The sequence below is a fragment of the Temnothorax longispinosus genome, chromosome 5, assembly GCF_030848805.1.
Source record: "Temnothorax longispinosus isolate EJ_2023e chromosome 5, Tlon_JGU_v1, whole genome shotgun sequence".
Classification (NCBI taxonomy): domain Eukaryota; kingdom Metazoa; phylum Arthropoda; class Insecta; order Hymenoptera; family Formicidae; genus Temnothorax; species Temnothorax longispinosus.
In genome coordinates this window covers 13,974,899-14,002,326 of record NC_092362.1, presented here as the reverse complement: position 1 = coordinate 14,002,326, position 27,428 = coordinate 13,974,899, and the positions used below count along the sequence as shown (strand labels likewise).

The window sequence follows — 27,428 nt, the reverse complement described above, 5'->3', positions numbered from 1 at the left end:
GAAGTTTCCCAACGCAGCCATAGATTTCGTAATTCTCACAAAAATAATTTAAATCGTCAATAAATATGTAGGGAAAGACATTTCCATGATAGACGTTATATAGTCATTTTTTTATTAAGAATACAAAAGTTTTTTCCATTTTAAAACTAAATATTTGTAGCAAAAAAAAAAAAAAAAGAATAAGATTGTCTTTGCAATCATAATCATAATACATTGAAATAAAACTGTTCTTTTGAGAAACAAAACATGATAACAGCAGACTGAAGTTGTCAAATAAAAAGATATATGTAATAGGCAAATATAATACTCAAATATGTAACTGTCCACTGTTTAAAATACATAAATGAAGAGAATTAAACCATATAACGGTTTAAGATCAAAAATGGTCTTAATCCTGCACAAGATCACATAATCTATAAAATTATATGTAAATTAAAATGTTTATGAAGACTACACGAGACCACTTTTGATTAACGCGTCGCGAACCTCTGGTAACTCGACTTTAATATGGGAGTGTTCAATGAGTTCTACAATTTTAATCTTGATGGCCGAGTAATCTTGTGTTAACTCGTCTATTTTCTTCTGTACGGCTTCTGAATATTTTCCATTACTGTCAACTGGTGCCAAATCTATAATAAAGCAATAGATAAGTTTATAAGATTTATCGTATCCTTTAACTTACCAATAACTCTGATACTTACTGACAATCGTACAAAAAATTCCCAATGGTTTAGGTACGATAAAGTCTTTAGGCATCAGTCTTATATTCTTATGCTCCACTGATTCTGTGTTCCCCCAATCAATAAATAAAATTTCAGATGTCGTGTGCGATTCCTTAGGATTGAGGCATACGGCTCGATACCATGCCTCCTCGTACAACGCCAAACATAATTCGTTCACTCTTGGTATATAATATTCCGTTTTCTCGCAATACTCTTTCAACTACAACGAAATAAAATTGCATTATTGTATAATGCAATAAAAATGCATTAACATATAAATATTTCATGATAACACATTATTTACCATCTTGGGCATCACATCAGAGATGTGAGCCGTTAATTCAGCATCGACAGGACTCATCATGAACATAGTTCCAGTATCCTGTTTACACAGTATCACTGCATTTACTGTTTCACCTACATGTCCTAAACTTGCGCTTTCAATATCATTTATCATGTAGCATGTGTTGTCTGTATAAGAAAAATGATAAATTTATAATTCTTATTTTGTAAAATGTATAGAATTATAAATTATAACAAAACATATACATCAAAATGGCCAAGGTACGTGAAATATAAAGAAAAAGTAATGTAATATATCTCTGTAACGTAAGAATGTAATATTTAATTGATCTATCAACCAATGTTCATTGAATAAAAATAATTATCTTGCACGCTAAAACTTTCAAGTGCCTCACATTAAGAGAGTCATATTGAAAGGCAGACTTAAGTAGCAGCATGATCTAAAGTCTTTGTATAACAAATTGTGATGAGAAACAAATATATGTTACGTTACTTTCTAAAAATCTTGTCTAATTTGTGATTATCATTACCATCATTTTCTTTTTTCCATCCTGGGATTAATAGCTGATTTATTTTATCATTAACACATTCCCCTGTAAGCATCGTCAAACGAACTCCATCCTTGGGTGATGTACCTTCATATGTACATACCAGGGGCACCTCTTTGCCCGTTAAATTGCGAAGATAAAGGTCAACTTCTGAGTTGCTGGGTACGTCACGAGGAATGTCTTTTAAAGTTATTCTAGTACAGCAATGTTGCTATAAAAACACATATTGACATTATCTTAATATTCAATGATATAACGTATATATTTTTTATTGTCTTAGGGCATCTTGATATTCAATAATATAACGTATAATTTTTTCATCTTAGGGCCTATCCAGACAAACTTGCATAGGTGCATAAGTATATGCGTAAGGAAATGGAGTGGTCCATTCCTTTATGCACATGTATATGGATCAATTTTCTTATGCTCATGTTTAAGCGCTATGCAAATTTGTCTGGATATACCCTTAGCATGCAAGTATATCAACCAATACCAATAAATCGCATGCTGGCATGACTTTAAGATCTTTTATATCAATTATGGCTATATTGCCAAAATCGATGTAAACTATTCTAGCTTTATCATTCTCCACCAAGTTAACTACCATTGCACGATAACTATTGCCATCATTATTATATGGTGCAATTACTATTTGTGGAGGAACTGGAGGCTCGGGTAGATGCGGTGCTGCAATCAAGTAGAAAAAATAATTTATAATTATCAATTTATCTCATTACATTATTTAATCAGTTATTTTACCTGTTTGTGCATATTGTGCGACGGTTTGCATAACATTGTTGTAATATTCTACTTCTTCCTCGTCTAAAGACCGTACAAACATAAAATAATGATTTCGATAACTTGTAAGACATACCTGAAATCATAGTCAATAAAAACAATGAAATTTCCACACATTGACGGTAAATATACTGACGTTGACATGTCAAACCTTAGATCCACTTTTTAATATTTTAATAGGAATCGGCGAGTTCACTGTGGGTTTCCTCACCACAGCCTGTATCACTTCAGAGTCCTCAGAGTTTATCCTTATTTCTATCTTAAGACTTTCTTGATTGTAACTCTTCTCATTCAAGACCGCTTTGAACCAGTATGATGTATCATCCTTCTGTTAACATATCAAAGTAAAAATCTGTATCTGTATCCGTATCTATATCTGTATATAAAATGTTTTAAAGGTATTTACCTGCAATTCGATGGCAGAATGGTTCATTTCGCACATAACTCCAAGAGCAAAAATATTCGAATACTTTTTGGGACATGGCAAAATTTTATCTGCTGGTTTAATTCTTGCCTCGTCTATTGCACGAATGGACAACTTGGATGTTTTGGGACATACCGAAACGTATCCCCTGTACCAGCCATCAGAACACTTACCGCAAACTAACTCTTCTGGTTTCGGCCTAAACAGTAAAAAATACTTTATTTATTCCAATTTATGTTTAATGATATACAGTAAATATTAAAAAATTGATAGTATATATTTATAAATTTTATATATATACATATACGTACTTGTAATCTATATCTGCTTGTTCTTTTAAGCAGTCTTTTAAGTCTTCTTGCAGGTGAAGCCAAATCATCTTAACTTCGGTACTGTAAACATCTGGGCCCAAAATTGCGTGGTAAACGTTCTTTTCCGAACTTGGATAAATTTGTATGAAGCCCTCAATTTGCAATTCAGAAGCAGCTTCTTGTTTCAACAAATCAGCCAAAGCATCCAAGACGTTAGGTATTTGAACGGTGGAAGCTTTTGTACTTTTATTTGATGACACTTCATCATTTTTTTGTGGCATCAACTTTTTCACTGTACCAGTTGACCCACTTTCTGTTGTACTTGAAGATAAACTTTCCGATTGTTCTTGCACTTCTACTATTATCGTATTGTCAGAATCCATGGACAACATTTTAACAGAAATGGTCTCGCCTGCTTGTAGATTTCTATACCTATCACTTGTGCCTTGCGTCAAGCGAATTTTTCTAGCAAATTCTGGAGCTTTAACCAGGTCTCCTATATCTCTGGTCTCATCGTCCTTTTTCAATATTTCATCGTTACCATAGTCAATAAAAATGACCTTAGTAGGATTCAGGGATGTTACCATAGCTCTGTACCAAGTATCACCATAGAGCACACCGTAAACTTTACCGATAATCGGCTGCATCTTATGTGATTTCTTTACGACATCTTGTAACTCCGACACTAAGTTGCAAAGTGCACTTTTATTATCTACTTTGTTTATCCAATATTCACCATTACCCAGAGATATTATAACTTCCACAGCTATAAATTTTGTTTTTGATAAACGTGTATCTTTATAAAAACCGTTGTTCATTGAGTTATTTTGGGAAGCACTAGTTCCTGGTCTATTGGCATTTTCTCTGCCATTATAGCAAGCAGAGTTTTTGTCACTTTGGAAGCCATTTTTTTTAGGCCAATTTCGGTCATTATTGTAAGTTTTGTCTTTTACATTGCTATTATAATATTTTTCTTTGTTAAGGGTAGCTCTGTTTGAATCACTTTGATAATTACGACTATGACGACTTTGGTCAGTGGAGCTAGATTTTGGAGAGCACTCATTATTTTTTCTCGACTGATTAGTACTCTCGTTAGTATTGTCATATTTACGCAATCGATGTTGTTGAGAAAATTCTTTGGTGTTTGTAACATTTACTACTGGTTGATCTGTCATTTTAGTTTGAGATACATTTATATCATTATCATGTTGACCAGATGAATATCTATCTTGAGTTCCATTATTCACAGAATTATACGTAACATCTGTATTATTCTTATCCATGTCTGTATTCATATTACTCGAGTTTTCCACTTGCACTGCATTAATCGTATTGGGCCGTCGCAGTTTTACATCACTAGATGTAGCAGTTTTATTAATTATATTTGGTACTGATGTCTTTTTTGTTTGATTTACATCTTGATTAATTTTCAATGATGACATACCACCAATCGGTTCTTCCACTAATGCCCTGTGAAAAAAAATTTATAACTAAAAGTTTAGTTGTGATTGATAACACTGGAACAATGGACTGAGTAAATGAAGTAAATATGGTTTTTAATATAGAATTTGTCTACTTTATTATGTTACTTAATCGTAATAAAGAACAATCACATTAATGTGCAAACAATATTTTTGTGAAAGAAAACTAGCATTAAAAAATTATGTATAGATATAAATTTGCATATCTAAAAATTTTATTTACTGATCTGCATAAATTTAAGTATGATTTATATTTAACTATAATTAGTTTAATTTATAATTACTAAGTTGTTTAACTTATTTAACTTACGTTATAATTAAACTACAATAAAGTTAAATATACAAATATAGATAACTTAATACAAATATATAATTACGGAATACGTTCACACTCATCCTGATGTCGTGGCCAATCTTCCAATTGACAAGCTTTGCTACAATAATACGTACGGCATTTTTCACAATGTTTAGTTGTTTTCGTGGAACAAACGGAGCAGTTTTGTACTCCATTCTTAAGCTTATCTTCGGAATATTCATATAATCCCTGCAAAAAATAAACATTAATACTCAATTATTTCTCCAACGTAAATTATATCATTAGTTAAATCACGTTCAACAATGGAACAAATAACTCAACATATATTATACGTAAAATATAATCAAACGTATATAAACACAATATGTACTAAACATGTAACACATTTTTTCTAACTTTAATATTAATCTTATATCTGCGTAATTTCGTACGTTTTTTCGTTGTTCGTATATTTTTGAAATACATTCTTCAATCTTAGGATATGGTTCTGGATATTCATACATCGTATAACCGCGTCCAAGAGAAACGTGTCTTTTTCCATCTGGCGTGACAGTTATCACACCCCTGAAATAAGAAGCCATGTAAAATACAGTAAATTTAAACAGTTGTTACATTGTATTGTATTTGTTGAACCGTGATACCTTGTCCATAATTGATTTGTGCTCGCATAAGGATCTTCGACCTCAAACTCATGAACGCCAAGTGTTTGCGAGACTGAAGGCAAAGATGATCCATAGTCTACATATCTGTATGGTACTGCCACTGGTTGTGGCAACACATGTTTACGGATTTCATTTATCGCTTGTCCACGACCCATATTCCGACTAAAATTAAATATATATTATATACGCGTACATTCTCACACTATATACATAAAAAATATATACACATATTCTCGATTTATATTTAACATAAAAAATATTTTCTATTACTTGAAACGTGGTTGATATCATATATCTCTTTCAAATAATTTATAACACACGTTACTTATACGTACAAAAAAAAACCAAGATAAAACATGCTTAAATATTAATTTGGATCATATTTGATCGTAACCATTTTAATATTTCAATACGTGCTAATGTTGATAACACTTACTATTTTATATCCTTGGGAATAGGCGGCAAATCTGCAGTGTTTACTACTTTTGGTCTTTCAAGAGTTTCAGATAAATCTACGTTTTGCTCTTTCTTTGTATGAGATGTCTCCTTTGCAAGTGATACTTTTAGATATAATGGTTTTTTATTATTGAGTTCTCGTATAGCAAGTTCAGCGTCACGATATTTTCCATACGTAACAAAAGCCCACGCAGCATTACGAGGGTAGAAAATTGAAGTGATTTCACCATACTGACTAAAAATATCTCTGATGGCATCCTGAAAGATCATCACGTTTCATGTTATTAAATAAATAGATATGTTAATCTCAAAAATATAGATATATAATATTGATTTCAAAAGTATGACTAACAATATGTACGTTGTGAATCAAGTCGTTACTAACAAAGAATGTTTTAATAATTATAATTTACAACTAAATAGATTGATGGATCATACCTGATTTAACTCTCGTGGCAAACTTGCCACATGTATCATGTATTCTGTGTCCATCCTGTAAATAAAATTAAAAATATAAAACAAACGTGTCTGCAAGATATAGATTTATACAACTTATCACCCCATTGAAGATATGGAATTAAATTAAAAGAAGCATACGGGAAGCCATGCACTACATGGTATTTTTGTAATTTCAAAGATACATATACATATCACCGTATTAGGGCTGCGGTCCATTTGATGCAAAAAATGCTTCGAAGCCGTCTTCTCCTTTCTTTCAATAAAGAAAGAAGAAAAAGAACGCTTCGAAGAACTTGTAACATCAAATGGACCGCAGCCTAGCAGATATACACTTCTCAAGTTACACAAAGTCTAAGAGCACATATTACAAAAATATTTAATATACAATATACACGTTAATATATGATTCTCTTTGATAATGCAACGTGCCATTCCAAGCAGATTCATTTATTCACGTTATGCTTTCTTCGTTCTTACCGATCAACAAGCGGCATTTGCTCGGCATTCCTATCACCATCGAAGCCATCGAAGTACGCCATATTGCGCACACACGTTTGCAAAGTTGTAAAGGATCAAAAATCCTTTCCAGATTTACAATACGTAGTACAAGTACCGGAAGAATAATAATCTTCCACAGGAGGCCGTTCTTCCACTGCTCAGACAACAGCAACTGGACGGCGTGCGTATTATATTCACGCACGCGGCCGCAGGATAAACACTGAAGGACACTGGTTGACCTGCAAGACCGGTACAACGTTAACGTGATGCAAGCAAAGCCAGAAATACGTAAACAAAAAAAACCATTAGCGCGGGGAAAGAGCCGTAGAGCAAAACACGTTCGCGCAACCGTGCGCCGTGCAACCGCGACTATAACAGAAAAGCGTCTACGAAAGAAAGGTACGAACGGTTCGAATGGATGAATCTCGAAGAGGCAAGAGAAATAGCGGGAGACGCAACAACACGCACGCCACTCTGGTTCTGGGAACTCCTGCCTCCTGCACACAGGTTGCTGAAACACGCTCGCCACGCGGTAGGAAGGGGTAGTAGCCAATAAAATTGGTTCTTACGAAAAAACGGTACGTTGATTGGCTACCGCGTCGGTTCTTGCTCGTCCTTTCGGCTGCACTTTCTGCACTCAAATCAAAACCAACGCCCTTCGACGAGTTCGACGAAGTGAAACAATAGAACGAACGAACGCGACTTTTAGGCGCCCAGAGGACAATATCTCGTCATGTGTTAGACATATTACGTTGCATCTTTCTCACGTTGCATCGGGTAACGCGGATGCGAAAACCCGCGATGTACTGCCATGGCAAAAGCTATAGTCGCCGCCAATGATTCCTTTCCTGAGGTATTCTTATGTTCCCCCCTTATCCCAGGAAAGGAATCATTGGCGGCGACTGTACATACAAGACGAATGACGTAATATTGATATAAGTTTCGTTCAAGACGTGATTAGCTCAGCAGCCTTTTATCTTTTTCCTCGTAGTCGGCGTATTCTGTTTCAAGGCTCTCATTTTTCTCTTTCATTCTAATCCCTCGAGGTGCGGTACGCATATCATTATTGCGAGGACCGTAAGAAAATTTCGAGAATCATGCAACGAAAATGATTCATTTTAGCGGGAAAATATCGTACTGATAATTATTATGGCAAAACTCTTATTATTCGTATCGTGTGCGCGATCAATACAACAATCGAGTGTAGTACAACGTACAGCTACGTTCAGTGGAAACACGCCATTCAAAATTTATTACGTGACCACGTGTTCACGTTCGGCCTGTTCCTTTTTAGCTGAAGTTGTAGCACAGTTCATCTTTTCTCTTTTTCTCTCCAACGTGAAAAGAAAAAGAGGAAAGATAAACTAGCTTTTGAACAAAGTTCAGCTAAAACGAACAGCTAGTAGGCCTTTTAGAACACTAAAATCTAAAATATATATTAACTGGAATGCGCGCTAGGTTTTCCTGTGCGATATGAGAGACAGCATTTCAAATTCCAAGGTGTGCTCCACTTCAGCATGCTCGACAATGCTCGAGCAAAAAACTCTGTCCTTGTCTGGTCTTCTTGATCGGCCTGTATCTCATGTCCAGCCCGCGATTTATGTCGACCAATCGCGTCCCGAGAATCCTTTCCTTCACATTTCATTGGAGACAGTCGTGTCAGGTCAACGAATGAAAAAATCGCTAGAAAGATCGACGTAAAAAAGAGCATTCGTCCAAAACCGAAAGAAGAAAAAAACGGAGGAAATTCGAACGAGAATGTCGAGAATCGATGGAATCTCAAGTCCCATTTGCATGTTCTGCTAGGTTTACACGGCGAGTCGTAAGACGTGACCACGCACAGTCGCGTATTCTTCTCAACGTCGCGTGTGCGTGGTCCGTCTTCAAGTGGGGGGGGGGGGGATCCCTTGGCACCGTGTCGTAAACTTAAGCAGTAACACTCAAGCTGCAGTAAGCAAATCAGCCACACAGTCAGAACTTAGGCCGCCCTAGGCCTTCACACATCAATCGCGTAAAAACGTAAGCGTAAGAAAATCGACCAATCCGCACAGTAAGTATTGTGCTGTCCGTACCACAGTACTAGAAACTACTTCGATTTTCTTACACGGCCCACGTTTACTTTGCCCTTAGAGGGAAGAAGAGGGGATAGCGACCAGTCTGATTAGTGGATTTCTTACGAGCTTACGTCTTCCGTCCGATTTGTGTGTCCGTGGTTTACGACTCACGACTTTACGACTCGCATTGTAGACCTAGCATTCGCGATTGGACGTAAAGACGTAAAGCAAAAAAAAAGGAGAAGAGGAATGCCTCGCCACGGATCACGCGCAAATCAGAGAGGCTGGGGCCCGATTCTCTAATGAGAAACGTATGCGCAAACTCTGCTCTAACAGAAAGGCTGCAACGTGATTGGCTATCGCACAGTTTTTACCCAATAAGCTTGCAGCTTTTCTGTTAGAGCAGAGTTTACGCATACGTTTCTCATTAGAGACGCGGGCCCCTGGCCCCTGGAACCGTATTTTCGAGCCTGCCCTAATGATTTTCGTATGCATCAACTTTCTATTTGAAAAGCATTGGGCGCGTTCAGCAGACACAACTGTTGCACAACTGTTGAGTTCGTCTTATCAACACAGTGTTTTGATTGGTTCGTTCTAAAAGTAAGAGCCACGCACGTTCGACTGCTATTGAGCGGCTTGGTCTGCTGAATGCGACCATTGTGAATTTCGCATGCGAGTTTCATGAAAACGATTCGAGAATAGGGCCCCTGGGACCCCGAATGAAACTCGCATGCGAAATTCAATGCTTTTCAAATAGAAAGTCGCATCATTAGGGCAGGCCAGGGCAGGCTCGAGAATACGGTCCCTGATCGAGAACTCGGTCAACTCGGCCAGCCCGGCGATCCGATTATCCGACGTCCTTGACTTGAGTCGGCAGCGCGCGCCGGCGCCGTGCGCCGTGCGAAGTAAATAACATATCGGAATTCGGAACAACAATTCTGCGCCAGATCGTCAGAGTCGCAAACACTGCGGACAGTGCGGACTGCGGACAGTTGCGGGTTGCGGGTTGCGGGTTGCGCGGGCTCCGGGAGTGGGGGGGCGGGAGGGTGCGCGCGGGCGCGGGCGCACAGGTGGAAGGAAACGGAGGGAAACGGAGGCGCGCGATTGGTCGGCGTCGCGGAACTGGCCGACGTTCGTTCGCGAGACGTGTCATGTGACCCGTTCCTCTATTTATGCAAACATCACCGATCACTCGGCCCCCGCAGTCTCGTGGCAAAACAATAACAAACAACACACGTCGTCACTCCTCTGCGTTCCGAACGATTTCTCGCCTGATTTCTCGTCCGTTTCCCTCGCGAGTCGTTGGCACGTGCAACGCGACGTCCTCGGCGCGTGATTCGCGCGATCGTAGGCGCGCGGACGAGCGCGATCGCGAGGGATTTTCGCGCTCGCGCCAGCTCTCGAGCGCGAGGGCCGCGAGGTCCGAGTCGGGTACTCGGACTCGGGTCGACTCAACGGATTTCGAGGGGGGAAGAAAAAGTGAAACCCAGCCTGGCCCCTGGCCTCGCCGCGGCCACCGCGATGCTGTCAGCCGCGGAAAATGCCCGCTGACGAGGGGCACGCGATGCGCGCGTGGACCAATATGTGATTTCCAACGTGTGCACGCTGCACGCCGTCGCCATCGTATTTACCCCGAGGCCTCGACTCTCGGGACCGTCGAGCGTCGAATTCCACCGTCCCCCAGCGCGAGACGGAGAAGCCGTTTCCTCGTGGCTCGTGGCCGTTCGTCCGTGCGCGAGGGCTGCGAATCGATCGTGCGACACGAGGCGAACCAAAGCAAACGCGAGGTGCGGACGACGAGTCAAAAAACTGAAACTGAAACGGTGCAGCTCGCTCTCGGCGGGCCGATAAGCCGCGCGCGCGCCTTTCCTTCTTTTCTTTCTCGCGTTATCGTTCCGCTGGACGTTATTTACAGGGTGACACAGTCAACGCTATCGCTGGACTAACGTGCGTAACAACGCGCAACGATCGTCGCTCGCACTGGTTCGGCACCGATAGGTGCATATCCGTCACTCGAGAATCCAGATCGCGATCTTGGGACAATTCATTTCGCCCAAACTTGCCCGAACTTTTGCGCTTCGTAGAGAAATAGTTTCTCTCTCTCTCTCCCCCTCTCTCTCGCTTTTTTAAGCGTCAAAAGTAATCGTAGCCTTGTAGCGCCCACGGGCGCGCTCGCACGCGCGCGCGCCTTCCCACGATTTTCGTCAACATCACAACATCCGTAGCTGATGGACGACTCGAAGTACAGCGACTTCTCGCTAGCTAGCACGATGGATAGCGTAGTGAAGCAAGAGCCCGGCGGGGAGATGATGAACACGTCGGCGTCTGTCCCGATACCTGGAGGCCACCGAGGCACCCCGCGAGGAGCGTACGCTCAGTTCTCGCCGTCTCCTCTGGCGGTCTCCGCCGGATGGGACATGAGGGCCGATCAATCAGATTATTCCTTTAAGATGGACCCAGATCAGATGGACATCTCGTTTAAGATGGATGACGATGATATATTCCAAGTTGACAAGGCTGAGCTTATCCAGGGTCCAACTCTGGCCGAGTTGAACGCCAACGACGATACCCTGTTGGGAGATTTAAATTTCGACGATTTATTGCTGCCCGAGGAAAGGGTGCAGCCGCTAAAAATGGAATACACCGCTCCGACTAGCTCTCTGTTTAGTAGTAGCATGGGATTCGCGCCTAGTAGTTTTCCACAATCTGGAGTTACTCGGCGTAGTTGTCCCACGTATACGAATACGTGTGGCTTTAATTTAAATAGAGGTTCCAACGTTGTGGATAATGCGGAAGCTGTTAGTCCTACTGCGTATCCTAGTCCGGGCACTAGTAACGTTGCAGGTATATCCAAACAAATGTATTTCACTTCACCTAGTAATAACGTTAAGCGCAAAGACATTTTTGATGCGTTACAGTAAAAGGGAATTTAATAATGATGTTAGTATCGTGTTCTTGCCATAAAACCATAAGTATGGTTTGTTATTTATTGTTTGTTGATAATGATAACGGTGTTATAACTCATTTAGGTAGTTCAACAGCAAGCTCGTCGACTTCGCCACATCCCGTAACTCGACCTCTTGGATCGTCCACTTTACACGAGTTACTTATGAAAAGAGGTGAAAATCCATTTAACAATCCAATATCCACGCAGGCAGATATCTCCACGATAGGTGGTAAACCTAAAAGTTCGAGACTGTCTATGTCTGCGCCAACGCAGACAATGGGACATTTGGATCAAATCTGGGCCCACAGGGAACCACGACAACATCTCTTAAGTACCGGTAGCTTGGTAGAGGCAGGATCGACCAGTAGTCTGAGTACTGGAGGTGCCCTTAGTCCAGATCCACTCTGTATTGATCCTCTTAGCCACGACGAGGGCTATGAAGACAGCGACGACGATAGCGACCATTACGATGATTACAGCAGTGATAATGGTAGTTTGTGTATTGTATAGTCATGTAACTTATAGATTATTTGATGATCTTTTAGATAATGAAAATAAATTTCGTCAAACCAGATACAGGCGGAAGTGACGGCGAGGAACAGAGTAACAACAGAGTAGGAGCAGGAACAGAATTAGGAAAAGACAGGCATAGTAAAAAAGAAAGATTCTTCTGGCAATATAACGTTCAAGCGAAGGGACCAAAAGGACAGCGATTAATCGCGCGGGCGCGTTTGGAAGATCCGCACGTCTTGAATGAAGCAACTGATCCAGTATTTAGTCCTCATTGTGCTCTTAGAGGAATTAAGCACAGTGGAAAGGCACGGAAAGGCGACGGGAACGATCTTACACCTAATCCTCGCAAGCTTCACAATATCGGACGAGAGTTAGACAAATTAAATCGCATTATAAATGATATGACACCTGTTTCCGAATTACCTTTCCCAGCAAGGCCGAAAACTCGTAAAGAAAAAAATAAATTAGCTTCACGGGCGTGCCGCTTAAAGAAAAAGGCTCAACATGAAGCTAATAAGATAAAACTGCATGGACTTGAAACAGAACACAGTTGAGTAAACGTCGAAATGAAGAATGTATTAAAATTCGTCATCTTTTTGGGAAATATTAAAATACGAATAATACTTTTTTTCAGGACGTCTTATACAAGGTATATCACAAGCTAAACATACGCTTGCTGCTAAATTAGCTGAATCCAATCGCGACACTCAAGAAGAGCTTACACGACAAATGGAGAAATATTGCAAGGTGGCTACCAGTGAGTAATATCTTAATTTTTCTTTACACGTATATATACGTAATATGTATAATTCCTTAGATAAAAGGTATCATAGATATAATATATAGATAACACGTAATTTTTGTAATTTGGTCGTTGATAAAACATAATTCGTAATTTGACCATTTAACCTTCTCACTTAGCTTTGCTTATATCAAGCGTTGATTTTCTTAAAAGATAAAACATAAGGATTCATACATATATTAGTGGTTATTATTACTTTACTACATATGCAAACTCTTTTGATTGCAGAAGTGCGAATAGCAAATCATTCAACAGACTTTGTAAACAAAGTGTTGGATAATATTAGAGCCGGTATTCCTGATGGTGGCATCGATAATTTTTAATATTATAGCGAATCGTTTTCCTATAAATCTTATGTCTACGCGTGTATATATCTTTGGAAAAATATGCTATATGTCTATACATACCTAGGGTAATGTTGCTTTTTATCTTTAAAGTTGCTGTTGAATGCTTCAGAAAGCAGACTTACAGTTAACGTATTGGTTAATGTATAATTAACAAGTATCTTATACATTGTTTCAGAAAATGTTTATCGATGCAAATGCGAAACCTTGATATATATGTATATTGGTTTATCTCTTAGACCTTTAAATCGTCACTTTTTTTCTACAAAAGTATCTGCATTTTCGCCTATTGTATATAATGGTCAATCTGTATATAACACTTCATGCATCACATATGATAGTTTCAATAATGTATTTATGCAAACAAAGATGTTTTTTTTTTTTTTTACAAATTAGCTGCAAATGTATCATTGTTAAAAAAAAAAGAATGGTTATATATCCTGATGAAAGTGCAAAGAAAAAGTGCCGAATGTCACTTAATAATTATAACACATTAGGGATATCATCAATGTCCATTATCAATCAGCGTTGCACACGTTGTGATTTTTAAATTTAATCTTTACTCTTTAACCCTCGGTTGTCACACGGGATCAAAATGACCCCAACCAATTTTCAAACAGCTGTATGCTGTTTAAAAACTAACAGTTTAAGTGAATCGCAAAAAATTCTAGAATAAGTTTAAACATTATAGAATTCTCATTATAAAAAATTAACTTTTTGAGTGGCATGTTCAAAAAAGAGGTGTGACAACCAAGGGTTAAATTACAATGAATATGCACCACACAGCAGAACTTTTGGCTTCAGAACGATAATACAATTTACGTAAAATTTAATTATACTGATCATTGCTCAGTTCAAGATGTATCTTGGCGATTTTTTCCAAATAGATATAATTAATTTCATTCTTGAATAATTACTAATGATGATCAAGGTTTCGGAATTATTGATGGCGGCTGACGCAACAATACTAAGAATTGACATTGATGATCTTTTTTTTTTATGTTCAGACGATGTAGTTTTAATCATAATAGTAAAAAAATCTAGAATGTGTGCATTAGTTGCACTTAGAAACGAGCTTTGAATTACATAGGTGTTTGCTGTTTGCTGACTCGATCTACCTCAGAACGAAACGCTATACCGGATTATATATAAAGATAAAATAATGTATGTGGAAAGATTGTAATCGTGGCGCGAGGTGGGATATCATTGCTTTAGAATTTAAGAAGAGAGGACAGATATATATAGATATATATATAAAACATAGCGTCTACGCCTCTTCTGTTCGACGATTGTTTAGAGCACGTGTACGCCGCGATTAGAATTATAATTATATTTTGCTAATCACTAATATACACATACATATATTTTAAATATGCAAGATGTTAATCCATATTATATTCGTACTAATATTTTTTTAATCGATTTTTGTATATGTAAAGTTGCGCTAAAGATCATAGTAATTATCCGAAAGGAAAAAAAGAAACGTGTGGATATATAGTCATACGATTATATACATATATAAATACAGATGTTGTATAATCCTTATCGAATCGTTATGCAGTCTAATTTATTGTTATGCGGGGTACCACCGTAGGTTTCATTCGCTGTGTATGTAACGTCGGCAAAATTTTAATGTGTGTAATATCAGTGTAGCACGAGACGTCACTCCGATATCATCGTAATCATATGCGTGCGAGAAATGTTGCGTGTAACAAGAATATTCTTTTCTTTTCTTTCATGGTGTGCAATACGCGCGTTCGTGAGAAAAGCGCCATTTATTGTTCCGACGATGACCCCGATACTTTTACGATGATGTGCTTTGCGTTCGTTCGCTCGCTCGCTCGCTCGTGTAAAATGTAAAACGTAAAATTGCACGTGGCGTGCGAGTGCATTCCTGGCGTTTATCGTGCTAATCGAGTTACGGCAAACGACCCGAAGATGAATCAGTTGATCAGAATATGTAATGAGATGTGGTTGAATTATCATTTCTATTCTAATAAAAAAAAAAACATGCGAACGGCAAGCGGGTTTTTTTTATTACAATCGTCCATCATTTTAGCAATGCGTGATGCTAATATTACATTTTAAATGTCTCTCCTAAAAGATTACGGTCCACATGTTAACGTAGAAGAAAATTAACGAAATTTAATACGCAAAGGGTGAGTGGAAGGGAAGAAAAGTGCGAAGTATTAACTAAATTTAATAAATGTGTAAAAGAGATATATGAATTTATGTTGTAAAAAGCAAAGTCCCGCGAAAGACGATACACGGCACTGCTCGCCTCCACGGTCATTAGTCATCGGTCGTCCGATCGGTCGTTCTCATTTAATTGGTATGACTCGACGTGACTCTGACGTTAAGTCATCCGATTTCCGCATGTTTTCCAATACGGACACACAACATGACGATGGGTGTCACGCGCGCTTTACATATAGGATGTTGTTTTCCCACTTTGTGCAAATCTCGAATACGTATATGCATATATACATATATGTATATACATTTAACGGAACCATCGATGTTTATATCATTTTTTTTTTTTTTTAAGTGTCGATTGTTCGCGACAAAATTCATATAGGCTGGCAACGTCAATACTCACAAAACGCAGAGCATTCCAGCGATATTGTGATAACATTATTGCTTTATACTAGGTATAAAGCATTTTAGAATTGTATATTAAATGCGGATATGCATCTCCAAGGCGAACTATTGACGGCGAAAAATTCGGATGGATGTATTCTTTTGAAGCTTTCCAGTTCATTATTATTCTTTAAATATGCACGTATATGTATCTATGACGCGGTAGTATTCGATTTTTATTTATTTATGTAAAACTGGACCGTGATTATCTATGCGGGCGATAACTGGGGGAAAGAAATGTTGCATAATATATATTATTATTGCGTCGCAAATATGTGTGCTTATTTATGAAGCAGCTGTGCGATAATAAATCTATAAATTAACACGCATTATAAACTATAATATTTATATGTATATGTATATCAATGGTCGAGATAGTCGATAACTTTGCAATTATCTCCGCTCGATAATCACGAAAATTTACGCAGCATCTTTACTGACGGGGACAAACGTGGCGCTCCATTTTATCGATTTCTTTCTAGCCTACGAGTTAAAGGTCAGATTTCCAGAGACAGCGGTTACGGGTTCGCGCGACTCCGATTTCGCATTCGCCGTCGAGCCCTAAAGTATAATCGGGGGAAGGGGATACGGATACGAAACGGCTCGCGGGTCGCGGGTGGCGGTGGTATCCCGAGATTCCCGAGGTGTCCCGAGCCCGAGCTTGCCCCGCCTGCCCGAGCCCCGAGCCGGGAGCCCCGAGCCCGTGCCCGCCGCCCGGGGCCCGGGCGTAAGACGCGTAGGTTGAGAACGATGCCCGTTCTCGCGCGAGTCGCAGACGCACGTATTCCGCTTCCGCACCGAGATCGCCGAGTCGCATGACGATTTCGCACGGCACGTGAACGACTGCATACTCGCAGTTATGCGCTTCCATTGTGAGAATACAAGTGCTTTATGGTGATAATATGTCAAAACCAAACATAAGGAAGATAACGGCTGACCCTACGAAATGTAATACAGACTCTTCACGACGGCCGAGTGTGTTTGAGAGGTTGGGCACCAAACCAGCGATCGCCGCCGTCGCCGCCGCCGCAGCCGCTGCCGCCGCCGCCGCCGTTCAGAATACATCGGATTACTGCAGAAATTGGGCCCTCAACGGCAGTTGTTCCTACGGAAAGAGTTGCAAGTGAGCCGCGGATTTCCTTATGACTCCTTGTCGCCGTCGCCGTCGGTGACGCTCACCGGCTTGTCTTGTCGATTGATCGATCATTGCGACATTTTATAGCTGCATTGACACATTTAACAAACGAAAAAATAAACAAAAAATAAAACAAATAATTAAATTTGCATTGTAAGGGTGCGTGTCCACCTGCGAGTAAGAACTCTCGAGAGCAAAAAGAGAGAAAGAGAAAGAGACTCTCGAGAGTATCTCTCTCTCTCTCTCTCTCTCTTTCTTTTTGCTCTCGAGAGTTCTTACTCTCAGGTGGAGACGCACCATAACGCAGAGACAATAGTAGAGAGCAATTTTTCTAACGCACGGCTAACTGTGGTTTACTACTGGTCGAAGTTAAAGAGTTAAAATGAGCTCCGTTATAGCTTTTAGACTTATATTTGCTCCAATATTTCAAACACGATATGTTTCGGATCCAAGACTAGTATTTTGTAAAATATTGTAATTTAGATTTCTACTTTTTATTAGAGCGTATGGCTTATTTATTAGACTAATGCAATTTCTCATTTCTCTCATTTGTTAATTAGATACGCAAACACACACACATTGATAAGCCCATCCAAGCGTGCTAAGAAAGATAATGCGATCGCAGGTGCATCTGGGGTAAGCACATGTCATATTTTTTCTATTTAATAGTAATTTTATTATATATATACACATATAGCATTTTCAGCATTGCAAGATAATTGATAAGAGTTAAAATTGATGACTGATTAACTATATAAACTTAAATCAAGAACTTACTTTTGATCATTCCAATATCGCAGCTCATTGAGGATCCTTTCAAACGGCTCACGTCAAAGATTGTGAAAAAGGCATCGCATAGTCCGGACTTGAACATAGAAGAGTGGAATCAGACAGATCTCGAGTACGAGGACGAGAAGGTATTGGAGAGACGGCGGCAATTGTTACAACGGGAACTGGAATTACAAATGAAGAAGGACAAAGAAGTACATGGCAAGGATAAAGTAAGACAGAAGAAAAAAGCTATGAGCTCCTCCTCTAGTTCGCGCACATCCAGCACATCTAGCAGTAGCAGCAGCTCCAGCAGCGAAGACTCATCTTCTACGTCGACGTCGGACTCACATAAGAAAATTAAAAAGATCAAGACCAAGAGACATCATGCTATTTCCGCCGATTACAACGAGGATAAAGACAGAAAGAGAAAGTAAGTATTCATTTTATACAAGATTTTTTATATTTTGTAATGTATAAATATGTAATCTCGAACACACATCTATATATATATATTAATATATATATAGAAAAAAACTTTGTATTTCACACACACACACACACACACACATTCTCCCGTATATTAATATAATAAGTATAATACAATATAATGTATTATTTCGATGCTAAAGAATTCAATGCTTGTTATATTGCGCAATTTTTTTATCGAATTTTTATGAATGGATCTTACAGATTGAAGCTCAAGAGATTAGGAACGAGAAACGACAAAGCCATCAACAAGAAGAAACGTAAACTCGAGAACACGTCCACGAAGAAGGACCTTATCGCGAGATCAGTCAAAAAGTATGGTTCGTCGTCTGTATCCAGGAAGCATTCCAGTTCGTTGCGCGCTAGGTCACCCGCGATACAACAGGGATCTACGAGTGGAGTCACGTCTACGACGGCCGCAACGTTGGGCTCGCAGGTTTCTGTGGCGCATCGCGCGTCATCGTCCAGCAAAATCCGGGAAAAAAACAGGAGCGAATCGCCGAAAGTGGTGAAAAGTAATCGGGAAGTGGACAAGGAGGATGGCAGGCATTACAAGAAAGTGCGTGATATGGACGAGTGTTTGTCCAAGGACGCTGTCAAGTGCAAGTCATTCGATAAAATCAAGGAACAACAGGAGAAAGAAAAAAACCGCGCTATTGACGAAAAGACCAAGTCAGATGATCGGTTGAGATCCAAATGCAAGGACAAGGATGTGCGTTCGCGTACGCCGCCGCCGCCGCCGTCGTCATCGGAGCGGTCATCCAAGTACCAACACGTCAAGGAGAGTGCGTCGTCGAAGACACAACGCAGCCGAACGCCATCGAGGACGAGGCGCGATCTCACCCCGGCAAAGAATCCAGAGAAGCAAAGCAACTCGTCAAATCGTGTTGCGAGAGACGCAGAGAAGAAAGATCGCGACTCGCACAAGAGAGATAAGAGCAAAGAACGAGATGACGCGAGAAAGACGGAGCAGACGTCTTCCGGCAAAGCGAAACAAACAGTGACTTCGAATCAGGACGAAAGCTATCGAAGGAGCAACACGAGCAAGGATAATTTCGACGATAAGACTTACGGCGGCGACAAAGCGCGGCAGAAGAGCCGCGAGCGTCAGCGCGAGAAGGAGACGAGAGACGAGCGTCCGTCGAGATTGAATCGCGATCAGCGTCAAGAACCTCAGCGTGACAAGGATAAGGATGAATCTCAGGAGCGTTGTCGTAACGAGAGGCAGCGCGAGCGGGATCGTGATCGGGATCGGGACCGAGATCGAGAGAGAGAACGCGAACGCGACAGGGAGAGGGATAGGGATCGCGAGCGAGAACGAGAGCGTGATCGTGAGCGGGAAAGAGAGCGAGAGATACGAGAGCGGGATCGTGACCGGGATCGAGAAAGAGACAAGTCTATGAAGTCGCGAGAGAGAGACGTGCCTGCGGTGGTATCGCCCGCGGCCTTGAGCCTATCAGCGGACAAGAGTTCGCGTTACAGCAGTAGTAGAATCAAGGAACGATCCTTAGGCAAAGATGTGTCGTTTGAAAAGAGCGGCGGCACTCGCGAGCGGAGCAGGAGCGAACGGGAACGGGAACGATCCGAGACAAAGGCTCTCGCCGAACGGGAACGGAGCTCCACGCAATCACGTCTAGACGGAAGGTATGAAAGAAGCGGCGGCGGCGGCGGCGTCGTCGAGAAGGACGTATCGTCGAGTCGCGGCAAGTCCACCGTTAACTCACCCCGGGATCGCATGGATCGTTTTCGGGATACGTCTTTGGATCGTGGGTCTTTGCACGACAAAAGTGGACATGTCGCGACGTCGTCGAGCGTTCAATCAACAGCGACGTTACCGCCCGTTCCTCCGGCTTCATCTTCCTCGTCGGTAGTGGCTGTGACACCCACTCTACCTCGCGATCATCTAATGGACATGGTGGACAGTCACTATGACAGGGATCGGCACAGAAGGTTCGGTGTGAGATACGAACGGGGTCACACGTCGGAGCACAGCGGCAGAAAGGACCAGGCGCGAATCGAATCGAGTCGCGTTCCGAGCAAGATCGACCGGATAGTGGATCGTCGAGACGCGACCAGTCCGCGACGCGCTATGGAAGTGGACAGGAATTTTGGTAGGAACTATGGCAGACTGCAGACCGAACACTGGGACGAGCAGGAGGAGCCGGCTCCACATGTCGAGTATCGGGATCACAGTCACATTCACGAGGATGACAGGAGAAAGACCATCGAGGGCAGAAGGTACGACAGTCCCTTCGAGGAAAGACGCGTTGCTCGCGACGAGAGGTCCAGAGAGTCGAGATACGTGATCCAGACTACAGAACGAGCATCCTTCGACGATCATCGTCATCATCACCATCATCATCGACATCCTCTCTACCCTGGCGATAAATTGAGAAGTGGTGGAGCCAATATTAGGTAATAATTATTATGAATTGGAGAAATATTATTCTTTTGCGCTTTAGATGCTTTTTATTTAGGTTGACTATTTACAACGCACAGAAAATGTTGAATTAGTTTTATATTTCAAAATAATAATAGATCTAGGTTCGAAAAATTAAAAATAAAGGAGATAAAAGGGGCTAACGAGGCTAACCCGGCTAAGCCGGGTATATGTGCTAAGAATGTTACAAATTTAAATAAATAATGTGACAAATGTTTCGACCTGCAATAAAATCATTTTCAGTACGCTATAATATAAACCGTTATTTACAAACTAAGTCGACATCTAGTCAAGTTATAAAATTCGCAAATTCTGTATAATCCGGCTTGATTTGTTAGATTTTTTATCTCCTTTTTATCTCTTTTACTTTTATGTTTTCCTTCAATGAAATAAGAGCGTATTACTCTATCTTAACAGGTAATTTTTTATCAGAATTGAAATAAAAATACGTATTGTTAAATTGTATCTTATAATTACAAAACTTATCATTTTTTTTTATTGTTACTGAAATTTTATCTTTTTTTCATGTTATTGTTCTCTCACACACGTATTGTCTTCTATCTTGTTGTTAGAGATGAAACTGTTTCTAACGATAATTGGGAGGGACACCATCGTGATGTGGAACACGGTCGAGATCGTGGTTATCAGACAGTGGAATGGGAGGAGAGAGAATGGCGTCCTAGAACGTTATGGGAAGGCAGAGACAGTCTTCCTCGTTCAGAGATACATGATGATGAATGGAATTCCCGATACGATAATCCTGTAGGCGACTGGAAATCCAACGATGCCCGGAAATGGGATAATCAGAACATGCACGTTCGATCGCATTACAGGAACGAGCGCTCGAAGGATTTGGAGCACGGAGAATCTACGCAACATAGGTAAATGTGCTATCTTACACAAGATTAAAATTAAAGTAACAAATATATCTATTATCCTCTTTATTAGTTAAAGCATTGATTGAAATTAATTCTTACAGCAAAAGACGATCGTACAATGCGCCGGAAACAAGAGAAGAGCCGCCGGCGATTCATCCTTCTGCTAAGCAAGCAGCTATTTACGGCAGCATGAAGGAAGAACCTATCAACAAAAAGCTGATGGAACTCGCTGAAGGTAGATTGTGCACAACTACTAGAGAAAAATCTACGGATAGTTTCCAAAAGAAAAATTCGCAAAAGGATAAACCTGAAATCAAGGAACTTGTTGCGGTGGAACCGAAGCGTCCCATCGCCGATGAATCCTTGCAGACTCTTCATACTGAAAGCGATTTGAGTGATATTAGCGACGATCCTGATGATATATTGAATATGGAAGAAGATACCACGGTACATATCTCCATATTTTTGTTTCTTTTGGTTTTCTTCGAAAAAGTGTTCATATTTTTATATAATTTTTCAAGGATATGGAAACTAATAAAACACGAACAAATAAGAAAGCATCGGATGCTGCGCATCGCGATGCGCAATCAACTGTTCAGGAGCCGGCTCAGTTATCTCCGAAAGAACCTGCGGAAGAAAATATTTTTACTTCAAAATCTAAGGATAATGCCGATACAGTATCATTGAAGTAAGCTATATAGATTATAAAATGTTATTAAGATGAAACGTTTCTATTTCAAAAATTATTTGATATTAAGTCGATAGCTTGCAAAGGAAGAATACGATTATCTTTAATGAAAGTTTTATATTTTCTTACTTCGGATTATTTTATTTATGCAAAATCTCTAAAATCACATTGGTTGATATCAAAATATCAAATTTTACATATAACTCTCTTTCTCTGTTGTGTCAGGAATATGGAAGATGATAATATGGAGACTATGGACTTTGAAGAAATTTCTGACGGCGAGTTGGAGGAAGACATTAAAACGAGCGGCAAAGGATTAGGTGATGCCTTAGGAGTCGATTGGGAATCTCTCGTGAAGGAAACACAAGCAAAGCGAATTGTCCCGTCTAATCAAGATTCCGCAGAGAATCGATGGCAGTGTAAAGCTATCTTCTATAGAATTGGTATATCTAAGAAATACGCGGGCGAAGATTTCGTGAAAAAGTTGCTAAAAAAGTACGAAAAGAACGGTGAGTACTTCAATGTAGTTTTGTTGAAATCAGAAATGAGTCTCTGAGCAAATAAATAAATATTTTTGAAATCTTTCTTTTGCAGATCATAAAGAATTTTTGCTGAATGATATTGCGCTAATGCACACAGCGCTCGCGCGAAATCGGTTGCTTCAGGATTTAGGCAATGGCGCGATACATGCTGTAGATGATACTTTGTATAGGTAACTTGCTTTAAATTATACTTATATTTAAGAGCAAATTACAAAATTTGCTTTATACTGTGTTATAAATAGCAATCAATAGTTATATTATAGAATTTGACGATATATAATTATTAATATAATAAAATTTTATTGTAGAAATAATAATGCGAGTTACGACGAAGACATCGACTATGATTGGGAAACATTGAAGCCAAGTACTGCCTTGTGCGAAGAAGTAAAATGTTTATTACAGCAAGTAATATGAACAAGTAATGAGATTTGTACATAAAGTTGTGAATGGCCACTGTTTTCTTTGTATTACTCTATATAAAGTATATTATACATACAGAATGGAATATGGTACAAACAGCAAAAGATCTTACATATAATAATTAAATTATTTTATTCCATTATTAAATGGCGTATGCATTACTTATTAATAGCTGCTATTAAGACAAATTTGAAGGCACAAGACTGTTAAAGAATATACAAGAAGCGCAAATATTAACTCTCCAATTTTCCAAATCAATGTTTTTGAAAAATGAAGCTTTGTATACAAAATATATTTTTTATTTTATTTTTTCAAGTATCACCCTCTTGCCGATCGTGCTTGTTTTGCCCCACTCTGTATATATATATATTCTCTTTATTAATCTGTTACACATTACGACAGATCTCACCGTATCGCGACTTATAATTTATACGTAGCTAATTGCTATTTGAATAGAATTTTCGTTTAAACATTTGCATTTTTATTTTAATAAAAATTATCAATAAATCTTCGCATATTTTAAATCTCATATATTTCATGTATATATATATATATATATATATGACATTCTGTATTATATACAATGTGCAGTTCGTGAATTAAAGTGTAGAATCAAGTAATTAGACTGTGAAAATTGTAATATAAACGCATTCTTTGTTATTGCGTTCTCATAATATATGTACTTCAGCCAGATATCGAGTAAAGCAATAAATATGAACGATGTCAAAATAGTAGATTGCATTAGTCGCTTTTGCGAACACAGGCTGCACCGACATCATTTTGTAATATACTCATTGCTTTTCGCAATAGTCGTTCATTATCGTCGTTCTGAAAAAAGAGGATTTAAAACGATAATTAAGATATGTATAATAAACACACATATAATAAACTATTCGTCGTACTTTTATATGTGGATGTGTCTGTTCATCGTTATCATTGGAAATCTGTCGTTTAAACAATTCCAGATTTGTACGATATAACTCGTATAAAACAAGGCCTAGAATATATTATAAATACATTAAAAAATTATATTTTAACTTTTCAATTTTACTTATAAAATAATATTATAATTTCAAGAATTATGATGTAAAATATATGCTAGGATTTTCTGGATTCTATATCTTATTTTGACATGATTAATTAATATATCACATTCGTATCGTTGACGTTATTACAACTTATATAGGAGAACAATAATCTTCATTTCGATCCTTTTTATCTTGTACATACATCTCGTTTTTATTCACAGGGACAAGAAATATTTTATAGAGATCTTAATATATATATATGTATAGAAGAGAAACATCTCTCGCATGATATTACCTTTTTTAATAGAATCTCCAGAACCTAAAGCGTCTAACGCAGAAAGTATCTCATCACAATACACCTGTTTAGTTCTAAGTTCTGCATCCGTGAGATCTGCAGTAATACGAATTACATTTCTCATTATAGCATACACATATATTATGCAATATAAAGGTAATAAAAAAAACTTGTAAAATACTTCATAATAATATTTATAGAAAATAGAATGTACATCTCACCTTCCCATTTAAGATCGGGGACTCTGCCAAAGTAGGAGATTATACGATACTTGACATCTAACAAGATGTAATTAGTAGCGGGTACTAATTTCGATAATACTGTTTCTGTAAATCTTAGAATTTCTCGTGGAGTTTTGTACATAGCGTCGGATACAAATGTATTTAATCCCGAATGAATATACTCGATCTGTAAAACAGCGAAGCTCACATTCATAGAAGAAATCAAGACAGACTTTGGATATTGTAGAAATATTTTACGATTTTAATCGATCATATGATCATACAAATGCTATTAAATGTGCGAGCACCTTATTAATATGCCAATAAATAATTTTCTGAAATCAATAATCGTATAAAAGACTAAATCTATTCTTCGTAGGAAAAGAATCGTTAAAAATTACTTTTTATTATTCTTACTGCATGTAAATATATAGCTTTATTTCAGCTTTTAGGTACCACCTGTCTGTGATTCACGCTGGTCTGGCACTTGTCGCAGATCCAGGATGACTTATGATTGAGAGGATTACGAGGTAACAAATGCCTCGAACAATCGTTTTTCGCGCAGAGAAGTGCGCCAAGCTGGGAACCGAATTCCTGGAACAAACAAAAAGAATATTTTGCATGAATTTTTGGAGAGAGATTGTTGCGGTGCTGACGTACCAAAGGATCGGAGCATCTGTTGCAATGGCAGGAGAAATATTTGGTGATCTTCAAGAACTGCCTTCTGCTCCATGTGTCCCACAGTAGATCGGTGTAGGACATGGTGATCTCCTCGCCAGCAGCGATAGGCAGCACGGCGCTCACGTGCATCCGTTGCTGATCGTCGAAGTGATGCCTGGTATTCGGCACGCAGCAATGATTCTGGAATGCGCCCATTGGGTAAAGACCACGTAAACTCGTAGTACGGTCCTCGTCCCGTGAAGATACAACCACGACTTCAAACGAATTCGTATTGAAGACACCACAAATACGTCTCATGAGCTCCATTTGCTCCTCGTTAGGAAAATTGGCCACGTTTCTCTTGAGCAAGTCGATCTTTGGCATAAAGTGGTGAATACATGTTATAAAGGGTTTCATTTGATCTATTACACAATATTTTTTATAAATATTACATGAAGAAATTATTAAGAGGCGCGATAAACTAAGACCATTTAATGTTACTCAGAACTCAGAACTATATCAATCATATCCATGATTAGGATATATAATGAGATGAGTATATGAAGAAAGACTTAAGAAAGAAAATATAAGACAATAAACAGTATTATTTATGAAAATTTAGCTATTCCTTTTTTTTATATTTCTACAAAGCTGGACTATATGAATATCAGAAACTTATAGGATATTTTATATAAAAGAAAACTTACCTCGTAATTGCGAGTAAGATTCGCGTGACACTCGAAAGCATACAAGAGTTTACGTTGCTCTTTTGACAACGTGAGACCACGTATTGGCACCACCGCGAGTAGCAGATCCTTGGACCAGGTAGAACCGCAGGTCGGTTTCCATCCTCTCAGGAACCGGCATTCCCCTTGGATGTGCACCGCGGAATCCTCGCATTCCGTAGAACAGATTGGCAAACCGCAGCCGTGATCGCAGGGAAACAGAGGGCAATCGCTCTTATAGCAAACGACGCACATCGGCAGATACTTGTTGTAGCATCGTGGTCCTATTAACAGCGGAACGTCCGTGAAGATCAACTCGCCGGCTCGAATGTCTCGCGTGGCAAATAAACCGCGACCTCCGAGAAGGGAACGATCGACGGTCCATGATCTGGGTTCATCTTGCAAAAGACTATTCTCTCGCAGATGAGACTTGAGCAAGTCTTCTGCCTCGTGAGGTTCCATCAGAGGGACCATAGATGCGCTCCGCGTAGAAGTTTTTCTCTCGAACCTTCTCCCCGATACTTTGATCTTTCTCTTTTATATAGACGATGAAACGTATCGGCACGGAGCCAATTTCGTGCAACTAAGCTAGGAAAATCTTGTTGATGCACAAGTAGCAAATGTTTTGAGCGGATCTTATATTATTCAAAGCAGAGGCTCTCCCGCAGACTGAGCTAACTCGCGGTGAGATAAATTTCTAATTATTACAGATATAGAAAGATATTAATGGATCTGTCCTAGAATTTTTTAAATTAGCCATGAGATTTCCAGGTTTTGAAACTCCGGAAAGATTGAAACCGACGAAAATTATTTGATGGCAAGATTGCAACGAGGCACCATCATGGCACAGGGATATTT

General features: G+C 39.3%; 4 protein-coding genes across 13 annotated transcripts; 2 read left to right on the top strand and 2 right to left on the bottom strand.

Moving 5' to 3' along the window:
- Positions 1-91: 91 nt before the first annotated feature.
- On the bottom strand, positions 92-7,525 carry Vret (vreteno). Of its 7 annotated transcripts, XM_071779772.1 has the most exons (17): positions 7,386-7,525; positions 6,958-7,217; positions 6,460-6,514; positions 6,002-6,279; positions 5,695-5,727; positions 5,545-5,643; positions 5,335-5,467; positions 4,965-5,131; positions 3,107-4,576; positions 2,778-2,994; positions 2,523-2,699; positions 2,333-2,447; positions 2,067-2,260; positions 1,556-1,784; positions 1,027-1,193; positions 702-942; positions 92-629 (listed from the first exon to the last, which is right to left on the bottom strand). In XM_071779772.1, the coding sequence occupies exons 2-17, from the start codon at positions 7,017-7,019 to the stop codon at positions 451-453; spliced, it is 3,816 nt and encodes a 1,271-aa protein (XP_071635873.1). In that variant the 5' UTR covers positions 7,020-7,217; positions 7,386-7,525; the 3' UTR covers positions 92-450. The 7 variants fall into 7 exon arrangements, with proteins under 7 accessions (XP_071635873.1, XP_071635871.1, XP_071635874.1 ...); XM_071779770.1 differs by having other exon boundaries at positions 5,545-5,727; XM_071779773.1 differs by having other exon boundaries at positions 2,178-2,260; positions 5,545-5,727.
- Positions 7,526-10,120: 2,595 nt separating this feature from the next.
- Reptor (repressed by TOR) lies at positions 10,121-15,661 on the top strand. 2 transcript variants are annotated; one of them, XR_011732298.1, is made up of 6 exons: positions 10,121-11,876; positions 12,062-12,469; positions 12,553-13,041; positions 13,127-13,249; positions 13,523-13,706; positions 13,817-15,661. XR_011732298.1 is itself a non-coding variant. In XM_071779795.1 (5 exons), the coding sequence occupies exons 1-5, from the start codon at positions 11,261-11,263 to the stop codon at positions 13,615-13,617; spliced, it is 1,731 nt and encodes a 576-aa protein (XP_071635896.1). In that variant the 5' UTR covers positions 10,121-11,260; the 3' UTR covers positions 13,618-15,661. The 2 variants fall into 2 exon arrangements, 1 of the variants encoding a protein (XP_071635896.1); XM_071779795.1 differs by having other exon boundaries at positions 13,523-15,661.
- A 1,113-nt stretch (positions 15,662-16,774) lies between these two features.
- LOC139813919 (uncharacterized) lies at positions 16,775-25,144 on the top strand. Of its 2 annotated transcripts, XM_071779793.1 has the most exons (11): positions 16,775-17,150; positions 17,236-17,401; positions 17,974-18,049; positions 18,214-18,614; positions 18,875-21,085; positions 21,683-21,991; positions 22,090-22,435; positions 22,510-22,676; positions 22,902-23,185; positions 23,271-23,388; positions 23,527-25,144. In XM_071779793.1, the coding sequence occupies exons 1-11, from the start codon at positions 17,138-17,140 to the stop codon at positions 23,633-23,635; spliced, it is 4,200 nt and encodes a 1,399-aa protein (XP_071635894.1). In that variant the 5' UTR covers positions 16,775-17,137; the 3' UTR covers positions 23,636-25,144. The 2 variants fall into 2 exon arrangements, with proteins under 2 accessions (XP_071635894.1, XP_071635893.1); XM_071779792.1 differs by having other exon boundaries at positions 16,775-17,401.
- On the bottom strand, positions 24,186-27,181 carry LOC139813922 (SET domain-containing protein SmydA-8). 2 transcript variants are annotated; one of them, XM_071779797.1, is made up of 7 exons: positions 26,553-27,181; positions 25,846-26,220; positions 25,645-25,779; positions 25,186-25,372; positions 24,965-25,060; positions 24,544-24,638; positions 24,186-24,469 (listed from the first exon to the last, which is right to left on the bottom strand). In XM_071779797.1, exons 1-7 carry the CDS (start codon positions 27,042-27,044, stop codon positions 24,383-24,385), a joined length of 1,467 nt encoding a protein of 488 aa, XP_071635898.1. In that variant the 5' UTR covers positions 27,045-27,181; the 3' UTR covers positions 24,186-24,382. The 2 variants fall into 2 exon arrangements, with proteins under 2 accessions (XP_071635898.1, XP_071635897.1); XM_071779796.1 differs by having other exon boundaries at positions 24,186-24,638.
- Positions 27,182-27,428: the final 247 nt, after the last annotated feature.

Excerpts from the sequence above, each read along its gene's own strand:
- Vret (XM_071779770.1), bottom strand. The coding sequence starts at position 7,019 with ATGGCGTACTTCGATGGCTTCGATGGTGATAGGAATGCCGAGCAAATG. Across the intron at positions 6,515-6,957 it reads CAAATGCCGCTTGTTGATCG|GATGGACACAGAATACATGA; the intron begins GTAAGAACGAAG and ends TTTTATTTACAG. Across the intron at positions 943-1,026 it reads CTGATGTGATGCCCAAGATG|TTGAAAGAGTATTGCGAGAA; the intron begins GTAAATAATGTG and ends ATTTCGTTGTAG.
- LOC139813922 (XM_071779796.1), bottom strand. The coding sequence starts at position 27,044 with ATGGTCCCTCTGATGGAACCTCACGAGGCAGAAGACTTGCTCAAGTCT. Across the intron at positions 26,221-26,552 it reads ATCTTACTCGCAATTACGAG|ATCGACTTGCTCAAGAGAAA; the intron begins GTAAGTTTTCTT and ends TTTATGCCAAAG. Across the intron at positions 25,780-25,845 it reads ACAGATGCTCCGATCCTTTG|GAATTCGGTTCCCAGCTTGG; the intron begins GTACGTCAGCAC and ends TGTTTGTTCCAG.
- LOC139813919 (XM_071779792.1), top strand. The coding sequence starts at position 17,181 with ATGTCAAAACCAAACATAAGGAAGATAACGGCTGACCCTACGAAATGT. Across the intron at positions 21,992-22,089 it reads GGAGAATCTACGCAACATAG|CAAAAGACGATCGTACAATG; the intron begins GTAAATGTGCTA and ends TAATTCTTACAG. Across the intron at positions 22,677-22,901 it reads GCCGATACAGTATCATTGAA|GAATATGGAAGATGATAATA; the intron begins GTAAGCTATATA and ends CTGTTGTGTCAG.
- Reptor (XM_071779795.1), top strand. The coding sequence starts at position 11,261 with ATGGACGACTCGAAGTACAGCGACTTCTCGCTAGCTAGCACGATGGAT. Across the intron at positions 13,042-13,126 it reads TGGACTTGAAACAGAACACA|GACGTCTTATACAAGGTATA; the intron begins GTTGAGTAAACG and ends ACTTTTTTTCAG. Across the intron at positions 13,250-13,522 it reads ATATTGCAAGGTGGCTACCA|AAGTGCGAATAGCAAATCAT; the intron begins GTGAGTAATATC and ends TTTTGATTGCAG.